This window comes from Enhydra lutris, unplaced genomic scaffold (genome assembly GCF_002288905.1).
Source record: "Enhydra lutris kenyoni isolate GAN:26980312 unplaced genomic scaffold, ASM228890v2 scaffoldscaffold21, whole genome shotgun sequence".
In the NCBI taxonomy this organism is placed as follows: domain Eukaryota; kingdom Metazoa; phylum Chordata; class Mammalia; order Carnivora; family Mustelidae; genus Enhydra; species Enhydra lutris.
Window position 1 is genome coordinate 6,192,139 of NW_019154105.1, and position 14,363 is coordinate 6,206,501.

General features: G+C 47.5%; 1 protein-coding gene across 1 annotated transcript in view; it reads right to left on the reverse strand.

Moving 5' to 3' along the window:
* Positions 1–3,183: 3,183 nt before the first annotated feature.
* LOC111149141 (protein Shroom3-like) overlaps positions 3,184–14,363 on the reverse strand; it is a 288,780-nt gene continuing 277,600 nt past the window's right edge. The window contains exons 10-11 of the mRNA XM_022506085.1: positions 5,855–6,127; positions 3,184–3,552 (exon numbers count right to left, since the gene is read on the reverse strand). Of these exons, the coding sequence (XP_022361793.1) occupies positions 3,184–3,552; positions 5,855–6,127 (642 nt within the window). The remainder of the gene's footprint in view (positions 3,553–5,854; positions 6,128–14,363) is intronic.

Here is a 14,363-nt window from a genome sequence, read left to right on the forward strand (position 1 = left end):
AGTACCAGCGTGGGGACTATTTTAAGGCCTTCCCCACCCAGCACTTCTGATGGGACCTGGTAAAACAGACCGTTATCGACTGCGGTCAAACATCCTTGAAGTCTTGACCAACAACATGCTCAGGGTCAATTTGCTTATGATCTTGGCCGAAGATATTGTTGGGAAGAAAAATGATGACTTCTACTGTAGACGACTGCTTGTTTTTGTTGCCGCTGTTGTTTTTAAAGATTTTATTTATTTGAGAGAGAGAGCACAAGCAAGAGGGAGTGGCAGAAAGAGAGAGAGGGAGGAGGAGACTCCCCGCTGAGCAGGGAGCCCGATGTGGAGCTGATTTCCAGGACCCTGGGATCATGACCTGAGCCGAGACACTTAACCGACTGAGGCACCCAGGCGCCCCTTGATGATGGTTTTTCATAGTGGAAAGGGAATGCAAAATAGAAAAGAGATAGAGAACAGACCTGCTGTTGAGCTAAAGGCATTTAAAAATTATGATAAAAATTATGTTAGTGGTTTCTTGTCAAGCAAAGGTCAAGTCCTGCTACAGTAAATATCACATCTCCTAAGAATTAGTTTTCAGAGTTGCACTGGATACCTCCCTCATTTCATGTAACGACAGAAAAACATTTCAGTGTAGCAAAGAGACGGTGTCCTAGGCATGTTCTGTGATTCGGGGCTCTTGTTTCATGGCAAGCAGCAGCATCTACTACTCTGAGGGTCATTTACTTTGACATTTGTAAATTAGAAAAGTGATTGAAAAGGACTTGCAAAGTGTCCCCAGTCAAATTCTTCAGGAGAATTATTTTGGAGATAGTTGGGAATGTGGGCAGCCCCAGAATCCCCCCGAGGAATTTCACTGGGAGTAGCTGAAGACATTTACTGGCTGACTCCCACATGGTCTGGTGGAAGGAGTCAGTATCAACAAGACACAGTTCATTACCAACTACCGGTGATCTGGGGCTCCTGTGTTGGTCTAAGTCTGAATAAATGTCAGAAGCGCTCTTTTTCTCTATCTCAAATGACCATGTGGTGTGGCTGCTGAGCACTGCCACTGGTTCCACTGAGTCCCTGGGAAACGGGACCTCTGGTTGTAGAAGCTTTTGACAACATTCCTGGAACACAGAGGTGCTGTCTTCCTGTATCCATGGGAGTCAGCATCTAGCCTCTAAGAAGGAAAGAACAGCTTTGGTTGATTGCTCACAAGAAATGTCTGGGTGGCCTGTTGGTTCTAAGCTCATCAAAACACATCCGTATTCGGGACCAACACTACAGTTTTGAAGTTCTTAACCAGAAGATACAGTTCATTAAGTAATTAAAATGTGTGAGGGGAGAAAAGGGCATCTGGTCTCTCATGTAAGTTTTACTCGTCAGTTCTCTGTAGTGCTTGAAGACCGCATTGGCAGAGGCGGCCACCAGCCATGGGTCAAGCATATGTGAAAACAAACTAAAGCAAAGCCCAGGATGCGCCACCACCTGCTGTAAGGGTGAGGCTGCTGTCCTCTCTGGCGGCCATCAGCATAGGCTGGCCATTGGCCCCAGCCTTCTCCCACCTCCTAGTCTGTTTGAATAGACTTACAACTTGGGCTCTAGAGTACCCTCCAAAAAGTCATTATTGGGAAGGAAAATCATAGTCTTAGATGCACTGTGCAAATGTCAGGTTGATAGTGCACAATCAGTCTTCAGATATTAAGAAGGCTGTTTTTAACGGTTGATAGGCTTGACAATTTAGGAAAACTTTTTAAGATTTTATTTATTTATTTGACACACAGAGAGAGAAAGCACAAGTAGACAGAGAGGGGGAAGCAGGCTCTCCGCTGAGCAGAGAGCCCAATGTGGGGCTCGATCCCAGGACCCTGAGATCATGACCTGAGCCAAAGTCAGAGGCTTAACCCACTGAGCCCCCCAGGTGCCCAGAAAAACTTTTTAAAAAGCATCATTAAAACATAAAGTCTTAAGAAAAAACAGGAGGGTGATGGGGGGAGCACTTGGGTGGCTCAGTTAAGTGTCTGCCTTTGGCTCAGGTCATGATCCTGGAGTCCCAGGACTCCCAGGGAGTCTGCTTCTCGCTCTGACCCTCCCCCCTCTTGTGTCCTCTCTCTCTCTCTCTCTCAAATAAATGAATAAAATATTTTAAAAAAGCATCATTAAAACAGCCTCATAGTTTAGCTCTTAAAATAGGTTACATTTAGCCCAAATCCCACGCAGAAGGACAGCATGAGTTTACTTCTGATTGGTTTGGTTTCTGACTTTCCTCTTATACAGGTTGGAGAGCTGTTGTCCTTGTTAGTAACATGGAGCTTTATCTCCCCAGCATGGTGATAATGCCATGAAACACTAGGAAATGATGTGATAGCCGTGTTTCACAAAATCTTCCTGGGCAAGGTGTAGTGTTCCAGTTGGTTGTAGAGGAAAGTGGTGATGACTGACAGCAGTGGAAACAGGGATTCCCCATTACAAATTTTAACATGAGCGCAGAAGCTCTGCTCATATGTGTATACATAAGACCGACAAGCCAAGGGTTGAAGAAAAAAACAGAAGTCTCCACGCTCAATGTGACTATCTTTGGAATTCTTCATTTCATTAAGGTTTTCACGAAATACAAAGCTCAAACACAATTGTCTACGTCCACCACAAAACAGAATCAGATAAGTGGTTAGCACACAAACAATGATCTTTTTCATTTATAAAATATAAATAACAATGTTCAAGGTTTTACAGTTTTCTCCTGTGTGTGTGTGTGTGTGTGTGTGTTTAAGGCTTTATGTTGCAGACCCTTCATGATACAAGTGAGTACTTGTAGCTGTCGTCAGGACACACCGCCCACAAGCAAGGAAGGCCACTGTGGATACATTCCTGAGCGTTACACACACTCATCTGCGTTGCCTCCGCCTGTTAAGAACTAAACAATCAGACGCCCTCCAATCAGTGCTCACAGTTTCATTGATTTTCCTTCTACTAGAAAGTGAGACTAGAAAGGGGTAAGTTCCCAGCAGCATTCGAGCTCTCAGATCAGTCGTGGAAGGCGAGAAGGAAAGACAGCTTTTTCCTGGATAGAATTTTTTTCCTTTTATCCAGAAAACCCCCAATGACCCATACAATTTAAACAGTGGTTTGTACTAAGACAGTTTTCAGATTAAATAGTGTTGAGAGAAAGGGTGATCTTTTGGTTGGGTCTTTTCGACGAGGTTAAAGTGGAGAGGTTAACGCCGGGAAAACCCCACTCACAGCACAGCCCGCAGCAGGAGCTGTCTCGCTCTCGAGGTCTGGGGGCAGAGCCAAGGCCCCCGCCTTGGGGATGAAATCCGAGGGGAGGCTCTCCAGCAGACACTTGACTTGCTCCTGGCCCAGCTTGATCTTGTCGTCCAGCTCGCGCTGCTCGATGAGGAGTGTCGACTTCATCTTCACAAAATGCTGGTAGTCCTGGAGTTGCTCCTCGGAGAGGTAGTTGGCCAGGATGTCCAACACCACACGTTCCCTTCGGTCCAGGTTCTCCTTGAGCTCCCGGGCATCCTCGTGCTGTCCGGCCAGGACCTTCCTCTTCTCACTCAGAGAGCTCTGCCAGGGCAAAGCAAACGGGTCAGCAGAGGGCGAGGTGGGGGAGGGAAGCTGTCTGCAGAGACCCCTTTCCCGGGACTGTGAAACGTCCGGGTTTCCGTGCCAGTTGCCGCTCTAGAGTCGGGAGACTTTGAAAATCAGTTTCATACCTTCTGTTGCGTGCATACCGATCTCAACTTGTCCAGTCATACAGCCGCTTTAAGAGACAGGACAATAAACTGGCGGGGGAAAAGCTTGACTTGGGGCTTCTAGATTTAAAAGGACAATCAGTGACTCCACTGACATGAATACTTAGGGGTCACAGGTACCCGGATGAGGGGTCACAAGCACAGAGATACAAAGCAGGATGGTGGTTGACAGCTGGGGGGCAGGGGTGAATGGAGCTGTTTCATGGACACAAAGTTTCAGTTTTGCAAGAACAATTCTAGAGCTCAGTTGCACAGCAACGTGAATATACCTAACACTGCTGAACGAACACTTCAAAATGGCTAAGAAGGCACGTTTTAGGTTGTGTGTAGTTTACCATGATAAAAAACTGAAGGGGGTTAAAAAAGGACCAATCTTCAAGCTACCTTGAGTATAAGTATTTGCATTTATAGCGGTTCGCAAAGTGTAGACACGGGCAGCAGCATATCTGGAGAATTTGTTACAAATGCACATTTTCAGGCCCTGATCCACCTACTACACCTAAAGGTTGGGACCCAGAAAGCTGTTTCAGCCTCCCGGGGGACGGATTCTTCTGCAGCTGGAGACTGAGGACCTCTGCCCTGAGCCACAAATAACACTGAGAATGTCCCCTTTCCCATATCTAAAGAAATCTGTTTCTAGTTTTCAGTCCTCTGAGTCAAACATGAGAGGAGTTCTATTTAACAATGATTTCATATTCTGAGCATTTCTTATATAAACCCAGGGGGAAGGTAGCATGTTATCTTTAGGGCTAATTTACTTTATAATAATCTTTAACGTGGATTTTTTTTAAAAGATTTTATTTATTTATTCGACAGAGATCACAAGCAGGCAGAGAGGCAGGCAGAGAGAGAGGAGGGGAAGCAGGCTCCCTGCTGAGCAGAGAGCCCGATGCAGGGGTGGATCCTAGGACCCTGAGCCGAAGGCAGAGGCTTTAACCCACTGAGCCACCCAGGCGCCCTAGACTTTTTCTGTTTGGAAAAAAGACCTCTTCCTTTTCATGTAATGTGTAGGAGAAATAAATGGGAAGTCCCTAGTGGCTCTGAACGAGAGAGCTGTAGATAGGAGACGGAGCAAGACAGCAAAGAAGCGTCCTGATGGCTGGGGTGCTTGTCAACTTCTGGTGTAAATATTCAGGTACAGTAGTCACAGCCCTGTTGATGGTCTCACTTCTCTTGGTATGTTCCCTGGGGGCAGGGATCTGCTTTGCTCCCAGTCGCATCCCATGAGCCCACTGGCGTACATTAGACACCCAGCATTTGCCGTAAAGCAATGGGGTGAGCGGGTGGGGGCGCCTGGGTGGCTCAGTCGGTGAAGCGGCTGCCTTCTGCTCAGGTCATGATCTCAGGACCCTGGGATCGAGTCCCGTGTCAAGCTCGCAGCTCAGCGGGGAGCCTGCTTCTCCTCTGCCTCTGCCCCTCTCCTTGCTTGTGCTCTCTCTCCCTCAAATAAATACATAAGATCTTTAAAAAAGATGAGTAGGTGAGGAATGCTCTGTAGCTAAGGAGTTAGCATGCGGCAGGACCCCTCACATCTGGGCTCTGTCACTTGCTGGCCTGTTGTGAGGACTCAGGAGCCAGAGATGAAGCACGTAAGCCCGCCGTGCTGGGCAAAGACGCAGGCCCTGGACATCACCCGGTGTCGCCGCCACTCTTACACCTGCCCGCTCCCTCCAGCAGGGGGCGCACTGGGGACACCTGGGTGCACCTTCACCGAGGGCCTGTGGCCCCGCAAAACACTGGCAGGTTCCCCGGACCTGGAGCCCTCCTTCCCGCGCCCTCTCCTGTGTCCCAGTGGTTCTCTGTCCCCCTCTCTTTCTCTAATATCAGCCCCCACCATGCTGTTGTCTCTTCCTTTTCCTGGGATAGAAAGAAGGAGAGACACCCTGGCCCCTGTGCTTTTACTTTCCTAAGCATTCCCTGAGCCCCAAGTGCCAGCCTTCCCTTTCGGCGTGCAAGACGCCTCCTTCTGTGTTTCCTGGTAACCTGTACTCGGGCTCTCTCTCCGCCCCCGGGACTGTAATCTTCTCCAGGGAAGGGCTCTGTTTAATGGCACCCGTCTGTGTGCACGGCTTCCCGGGGAAAAACGGGGGGCCCTGAAGCCCCGCGCCACCTACCCTTTCCTCGCGGCTGGCATCCTCGCCGAGGCCACTCAGGACGTTCTCCACGCGGGCCAGGCGCCCCGAGAGGGACAGCAGCAGGTTGACCACCTTGTCCAAGTCCCCGATGAACATCTTGTACTTGTCAAACTCGTTGGGCTTGCAGAGCTCCCGGATCAAAGCCTCCACCTCTTCCCCCAAGGCATTATTGAGCTTGATGTCCATCAGGAGACTCCCTTTCGCTTCCCGGAGGGTCTCAAGCTTGTGGGTGAGGCTCCCAATGAGCTCGGCCTGTAATGACAGAGGGGACAACAGCGAAGCTTGGTCAGTGGCGTTGCCAGTGGAGGGAGGACTGACCTCTCCCCGCCACATCTTGTCTTCAGGGCTCAGCTGAAGGTCCCCTAATCTGTAGGGACCGCCCCCAACGTTAGGCCACAATATTTCTTCCTTTCCCTGAATGTCTGCCTTTCTCTGAATCTTTCCCTTGACTACAGTCACCTCGTAACGTGTCCCAGTCGTCATGCCACATATGCCGCTGCCTTCCCAATGGGCTTGTTAACTCGGTTTTGAAAGGCTTTTCAAGACGTGCTCTTTTGATCCTGACAAATAGGCAAATAGGGTAAATATTTCTTGTTTTCCAGGTAAAGAAGCCAAGAGTTGAAGGAATTAAGGGACTTGCCCCAGGTCAGAGAGCTGAGCGGACTACGAACGTTAGTTACCATCGACGAGAGCAGTTACTGTGTGTCAGGAACCACACGCGGATCATCTCCCACAGTCGCCCCAACAGTGGTGCTGGAGGTACTATTTTATCCACAAGTGCAAGCAGAAGAAACACACTTAGGTGAGGGGATGGGCCAGATGCACGTACCATCAAGGGGCTTCCCTGAACTCAAGCCAGCCTGCTTTAACAGTGATCTTGTATGTCTGCCCTTGTGAATATTCACTGGGACCTTTATCAGAAGTCAGCCCCATGATCTTTCCACTGCACTGTCTTCAGTTGCCTGAGCTGTATAATTTGCCATCTTTATTGCACATTTCTATCCATGCAGAACAATTCAGCAAACATCTGATATATTTAATTGAAGGAATGAAGTACAGGTCTTAGTGGTTTCAAGTTTGACGACATTTCTTTTTTTTTTTTTTTTTTAAGATTTTATTTATTTGATAGAGAGAGAGAAAACTCACAAGTAGGCAGAGAGGCAGGCAGAGAAAGGGCGAAGCAGGCTCCCCACTGAGCAGAGAGCCCGATGCCAGGCTCGATCCCAGGACCCTGAGATCCTGATCTGAGCTGAAGGCAGAGGCTTAACCCATTGAGCCACCCAGGCGCCCCATGTTTGACGACATTTCTATTAAATGTCTACTACTTTGCTACAAGAAAAATTAAACTTTGTGATTTTTTAAATTAGGCTTTTGTTTTTCTCTTAGCCTAAGGTAGCCAGATGGAGAAAGAACATAATCTTTTTTTGGTTAAAACCTATTTCTTTAGTGACGCCTGGGTGGCTCAGTTGGTTAAGCATCTGCCTTCGGCTCAGGTCATGATCCCAGGTCCTGAGATTGAGACATGCATCAGGCTCCTTGCTCAGCAGGGAGCCTGCTTCTCCCTCTGCCTGCCGTTGCCCCTACTTGTGCTCTCTCTCTGACAAATAAATAAATAAAATCTTAAAAAAAAAACAAACCCTATTTCTTTAACCACTAAAATGGTTCTAGCTCAAAAAAAATTTTTTATGCATTTATATAAAACCAAGCCATGTGGCATCAGTTGGAAACTTGGTAAAAAATAATCACAGGTTTTTGATGTTCAAGTAAGTCTTCATTTTTAGAGGAAGAAAAAGAAGTAGAAAAAGAGAAAACATTTGGACTAATAGAATGTAAGGGTTCTGAGGACTTTCTGTACTATTTCTATAACATCACCCGAAAATGCAATAATCACAATGATAAGGGCGAAATATTTATTTCTCCATGATGCACCCATCTTGAAGCTGGGCCATGGGGACACTCCAATCTTCCGGTCTGAGTAAAGTTCATAATGTCCTTGAAATGTCCAAATTCTGGCTTGCATGGTGACAACTTGTCTCTCGACTTGCCTAATCCCAAAGGCTAAAGGGTGACTAAAATATCCCCATCTGCTGCACTAACTCCTCGTAGCTTATCATCTCCAGCTTTCCTGTTTGGTTAAGACAAAGTCAGTCAAGGATAATTTTAGTCATGGAAAAAGCCGTGCAGTCTATATTACTCCCCAGTGGAGGAGTCTGAACCCAGAAAAGTGCAGGTGGGAGAGAATATTGTTTCATTTTCCTTATGTTCTCCTGGAAAACTTACTTTCCAAAAAAAACCCCTACCAGTGCTGACTGGCGGCTCTGGTATTTGCCTGCCGCACAGCCAGCGAAGGAGCTTGGGCAGAACACCCAGCAGAGTGTGCTGATCCCGCACAGTGAGGCCGCTCCTGGCAGGAGAAGAGCAAGGATGGAAAGCAGGAGGGAAAATAAACACTGCCTGTGGTTACCTCTTCCATATTCCTGCTGGACACAGTTAAGAGAAGCCACATGTCATTACTGTGCCTCTCGGATAGACAGCGAGAGAGGCTGACCCGTGCATGAAGTCAGGCCCGACTTACAGGCTGCATTTCCCAGTTCACCCCTCGGTGTCACCGGATGGCACCTGCTCACAGAAAACCGGTTACCCCAAACCCAAGGAGGCAGGTGACTGCGCAGCAACACTGCTGTACTCCAGCGTCACGAAAAGGTCTCTGATTATTTACGTGTTGTGAGATCCATGTCAACCTCATGTCTGGAGCAATTTCTAGACAAGTCTTTTAAAAAACTAGTAGAAAGGAAAGTGGATAACGGCCTCGTGTTTTTTCTTTTCTAGAACTAGGACATCTTTGGAAACCAATATTGTGTCATTGGTTCTGGAACTCAAAGCACTTCTGTTAATAATTGTAATGGGTATCGTTAAAAATCCTCATGGCAGCCTCAGAAGCTGGTATTTTAGCGACAGGCATGCTGATTTCAAATTTTTGAAGGAACAGAGACCACTTAGGAGAAGTCTGCCCTCGCGCATTGGGCTGGGTTTCTGCTGGACTCGGCTCGCCAGTGCTCCCGGGCTCCCACGCAGTGCCGAAAGGGCTTATCAAGCAAGTGTGGCCTGGGGCTCGCCCCCCAAGAATGCGACACAGCTAACAGCAGACAGGGGTCAGGCTCAGCCATCTAATCCTCTATCTGTCCTCTGCGCTACACCCTGTTTTGGTTCTCAAAGACATCAACGCTGGGCAGAGCCGCAAGCCCCCCTATGGGAACTGATGTGTACACGGGGGCTTGGTGGTGTAAGGAGGAATGGAACGTGATGCGAGTGTCTGGGAATGATGCAGGCAGGATCCTGCGGGACGAACCAGTTCCCCCTTCGTGGCATTCTGATTTTCGAAGGCTCTCCGCTGGGCTGTAATGCGACGTATTAGCACATACGGCCAGGCTGGGGTGTACAATTACTGAGCAGTCACATCAGTCACGCCTGGCCCTGGCCCAAACGGTGCATATTTGGATGGCATTTTATTTATCTTTCTAATTAGCCTTTAAATTTTGGAAATTTGGCTTTAAAAAATGCAGTTAAAAGGGATGTGAGTAACTGAAAGCAACAAGGGAAAGTTGGCTGTACTCAGCCACCGTTTCTCTCCCAGGTAGCCCTCTTCAAAAAAAAAAAAAGCAACCAAAAAAACTCTAGCAACTTCTATCTGCAGAATTCACTGTGGGAGACACAATAGAGGTCTTTCTGGAGGGGTTTGTTTTAGCAACATACTCGTCTCCCAGGAGCTACTTAATTTGCAAAATCACTGACATTTATTCCCTTACCTCCTCAACGGGTGTAAAATGGTAGGTCCCCCTGGGTGAGATGCTACTGATAAGGGCTCCTGCGCTAACAGAGCCTCCTCTCCCACCCCACCATCCGTCAGGAGCCGAGGCTCTGATGGAAACCTCACCAGCGGGCAAGCCGCCCGAGCCTTCACGCCTCTGCTTTCTCACTCAGAGCCCGGGGATAACAACACCTGCCCAGAGCTAATAATGTTGGAAAGTTAAGCTTCTTCTCGGAGCTAGGCACCCTTTAAGCGCCCCACTGTTTGAGAACTCACGGCGACCCGATGAGAGAGGGACCCTCCTCATCCTGGTTCTACTAATGAGGAAAGTCGGGAGGACAGAGGTTATTGAACTTGCCGGAGTCAGGTCGTCTGGCTCCAGGGGTCAGGCTTTTCTTCACGGCCTTAAAATAGTTTCTAGAAAAGTTAGGAAGCTCGAACACAATAAAGCTTGCGCAAGCATTCTGGGACGTATAAAAGTGTTACACACTTTCACGTTATTCCTTTTTGTGCTGTCATTGATTCGGGAACAGTGTGACGGCAGCGTGACGCCTGCGGTGGTCAACTTCTCCCCTACGCGGCAACCCCTTTTGCCTCCTGCGCAGGGATTTGTGCTGACAGTGTGGCCGGTCAGGTCACTACTAACGTGGCTGGCCTCTGCCCATGGACCATCTTCACGTCAAGTAAGAGTAACTCCAGACTCCCAGCCGCGTGGCCAGAGTTGGGGGCAGAGAGGAGTTGAGGCTCCTGCTAGTAAAAATGAGAAAGACCAAGATATTCCACCGTCGGCTTTGCTGTTGTTTCTTTGTGTGGCTGGTTTTAAATGGGAGGATCCGGGCAGTAGCACACGGTTGTTTTCTCAGCGGAATTTCACCCCAGAGAGAAAAGTCAGGGGTGATTTTTGTCCCAGTGACAGAATTGGGATCAAACCTCCACTCCCTGCTGGGTGACCCGAGCGAAACAGAAGGATCCTGGGGACTCGACTGCCCTTTCAAATGTTCTCTGGCGCGGTCTCTGCCAAGAGTGTCTCCTTCTCGTTCCTTCCCTCTCAGCAGGGCCTGTCGGCAGAACGCTGTCCTGCTCACCTAGCGCGGTCTCTTGGTTCTGGGTGTCAGGCGTCGCTGACACAGAAGAAACAATATTGAATTTCTTTAAATTCAACTAAGCCCATCATCCTCCCTCCCTAAAGGACCTCCCAGTTTTCCCTGTTTCAGTAAGGTCAGTTCCAGGCCCGGAACTCGAGAGGCAGCCCTGACCCTCCTCTCTCCACCACGCGCTGTGTCTAATCTGTCCCCAGTTCTGTCCGCTTTGCTCCCCGCGCCTCCATCTGTTTCTCACGGGTCCCAGTTTCACAGGTAGCATCACGTTCCCGAAATGGCCTCCCAACCGCCTCCTCTTCCTCCGGTCTTCCTCCACAGCTGCCAGGCACGGTTCTAAACGGCCAGTCTGCCCCAGCTGTCTCCCTCCTGGTACATCCTGGGGAGGGGGAAGAGCGAGGAACGCCTGACCTTGGCCAGGGTCAAGGTACGCCCACCACAGCCTCCCTCCCGCGTGGCACAACTAAGCCCCTGGACTCTGAAGGGGGCTCTGTCAAGCTAAGGGCGGCAGTGCCGGGGCAGGGAGCCAAAGGTGAAGCAACGACCCAGAACCGGGGCTAGTTTCCTGCCTCCCCCTTTAAGCTCTTGCTCTGACCAGGGCCGACTTGCACACAGGGTGCGGCAGCAGAACTCTGAGAAAAGCCCTGCCTTTAAAACAAGAAGACCAGAAAAGGGGCCTCTGGGAGCTCAAGAATGCGGGGAAAATCCTGTTTGGACCGTCCTTTTTCTCTCCTCCTAGTCCTGGTTCCCAAGAGTAGACTCCCCGAGCTGCACACTGCAGTGATGGCACAGGCACTGAAAACCCCAAGAAAACCTTCTTTCTGTTCCGAGGCACTGGCCTGAACAGTGTGAGGGGAATCCCCCGTTTCTTCTTTCTTTCATGGAGGGTGGTCCCAGTCATGCGGAACAGCAGAGCAGCACAGGCGGCGATAATCAGAAGAACTTATCTTTCCAGCCAGAGGCCCAGGCACAGGGGCTGCTGGGAGCCAGGGAATGTGGGGGAAAATACCAGACAGGAGACAGCTGGAAAGAAGATCCCCAAATTCTGTGTACGAACTGACATTGCCTACGCTCAGACTCAAGGTGTATGTGTGTAGGACAGACCCAAACCGGCACAGAAAAGGCCGTGAGAACTGAACTATATGCTAGAAGCAACCACCCAAGTCCCAGGCTAACCTCTGAATGGTGCATGTTTGGGACAGACCTGTACAACACAGCAAAGGCTCTGCAAATGAAAGTGATATTGGAGCCTGCACCCAAAGTTGGGGCAGAACTTATAGTCTGAAACTGGATAGTCTGCCTGCTAAAATAAAAACAAAAAATCCATTTAGAGGATTTTAACAGAACTCAAGATCTCACAACATAATACCCCAAATGTTCTGAATACAAAATCAAAATTGCCCAATTAAAAAAAAAAAAAAAACAACAACACACAAACAGTAAAACTGTGAGCAATTCCCAGGGGAAGACCATTAACAGGTGCTAACCCCAGTGTTGGGATTACCAAAGTCCTTAAAATAGCTTTTATAACCTTCCTCCAAAGAAAAAGTAAACACCCTTGAAATGAGGACAGAAGTTGTTGGCAAAGAAATAGACACTACAAAAAACCTAACTGAATGGAGGATGCTTGGGTGGCTCAGTCGGTTAAGCATCCGATTCTTGATTTTAGCTTAGGACATGATCTCAGGGTTGTTGAGATCGAGCCCCATGTCAGGCTCTGCTCAGCACAGAATCTGCTTTGATTCTCTCTCTCCATTCCCCCTCTGACCCTCTACCAACTTATTCTTGCTCTCCTTCTCAAAATCTAAAAACAAAAAACTAACTGGAAATTTGGGATCTAAAACCTAATTTGAAATTAAGAAAATCATTGGCAGAATAAAGACAGACCTATAGAAATTATCTAATCTGAAGAGAGCTTCAGGGAGGTCTAATATTTGTGGTACTCGAGTCCCAAAAGGAGAAGAAAGATTAGTGCATGAAAAATATTTGAAGACATAATGATGGCTGAAAAGTTCCTGAATTTGGTGAAAAACATACATTTACAGAATCAAGAAGTTAGTAAATGCCAAATAGGAGAAACCAAAGAAAATCAGGCCCATGCAGATCATAATTGTACTCCTGAAAACCAAAGATACAGAAAAAAAAAAAAAAATTTAAAGCAGCCAGAGAAAAACAACACATGGCATATAGGAGAAATAATACTTAAATGACTGTGCATTTCTCATCAGAAACCATGGGAGCAAGAAAGTGGAGCAACAATTCTAAATTGCTAAAAGAAAAAGAACAGTCAACTCGGAATCCCATATCCAGTGAGAATATCCTCCAGGAAGAGCAGCAGAATAAAGACATTCCTAGACAAAAGCTAAGAGAAACTGTCACCAGCAGACCTATTTTAAGAGAAATGCTGAAGGCATTCTTTCAGGCTGAAGGGAAGAAAGACCGCAGAGAAATCTGGAACTTGAAGAATGAAGAAGAGCAGCAGAAATGTGCAGCTGAGAGCCATCTGGATCACCGATGATCTCTTGGGGAAAGCCAATTCTGAGAAACAACAGATTCTTTCTGCCTTTTGAAATATTCCACTAAGTCCCTAAGCCAAAGCTTCTGGCCTTCAGAACAAAGAATCACGGGATCTGTTGAAGCAGATTTTCGCCCAATAGATACGGCAAGGTTAGGCAGATGATTTAAACTTCTAGTTATTAGACCATCTTCAGTTACATTCAGACAATGAAAGGGTTTCATCCTTTAATGCTTACACTTGGAACGTGATAATCCATTATCTATGATGTATAAATAAAAATACGTTGAAATAAAATTGTGGTCAAATGCTAATTTAAATTTTTAAAAATATTAATTTTAAATTGGGACTCTAGTTTCCACAGACTCCTAGTGAATTTCATGCCCAGAAATAGAGCTTAGGTTATTAATAACTTTAAATCTCAGGTAACAAACTATTACCTTACAAAAGTTAGTGGAAAGCTGTGCTCTACCTTGGAACAATCTTGACCCAGCATCGTTTTTTAAAATCACGCTTAGAAAAGTTTGTTGTATGTGCATCAGGAAGGGAACTGCATTTTCAACTCGATGATGCCTGCCACATCACTTAAAACACATATAATTTGTTTCCAGATCAGATATGTAAATGCAAATGACAGCAGTGAAAATTCTGCCACACACGAATAAGCGTGCAGTTCATTCAAAACCTCTCCCAGGGTCTTCTGTCAACAGTAAGATCCAAACTCTTCAGCCTTTCACACAGAACCCCGCGTGACCTCCATGACCCTCTGGCTCCCTTGGAGCCTCCCTCCCTCATCTTCTGGGATCCATCACCTTCCTGTGTGATCCTCTAACTTTGCTAATTTCTAAGTGAGGCGGGAGGCTTTTTGTTTTACATCCCCAAATATCAAACTGCTGGCAAAAGCTTTCTGTGGTACACACACCCTATGTTTCTCCAGGTCTCTCTCTAGGCCAGGCCCTTTGTCTTGACTTCTCCTCTTGCCCTGACCCCTTCTGACCCATTCCGATAACTTGGGTGTAAAATGTGGCAATACAGGTGTGAGGAAGTTTTGTGGAAATAAAGGTAATA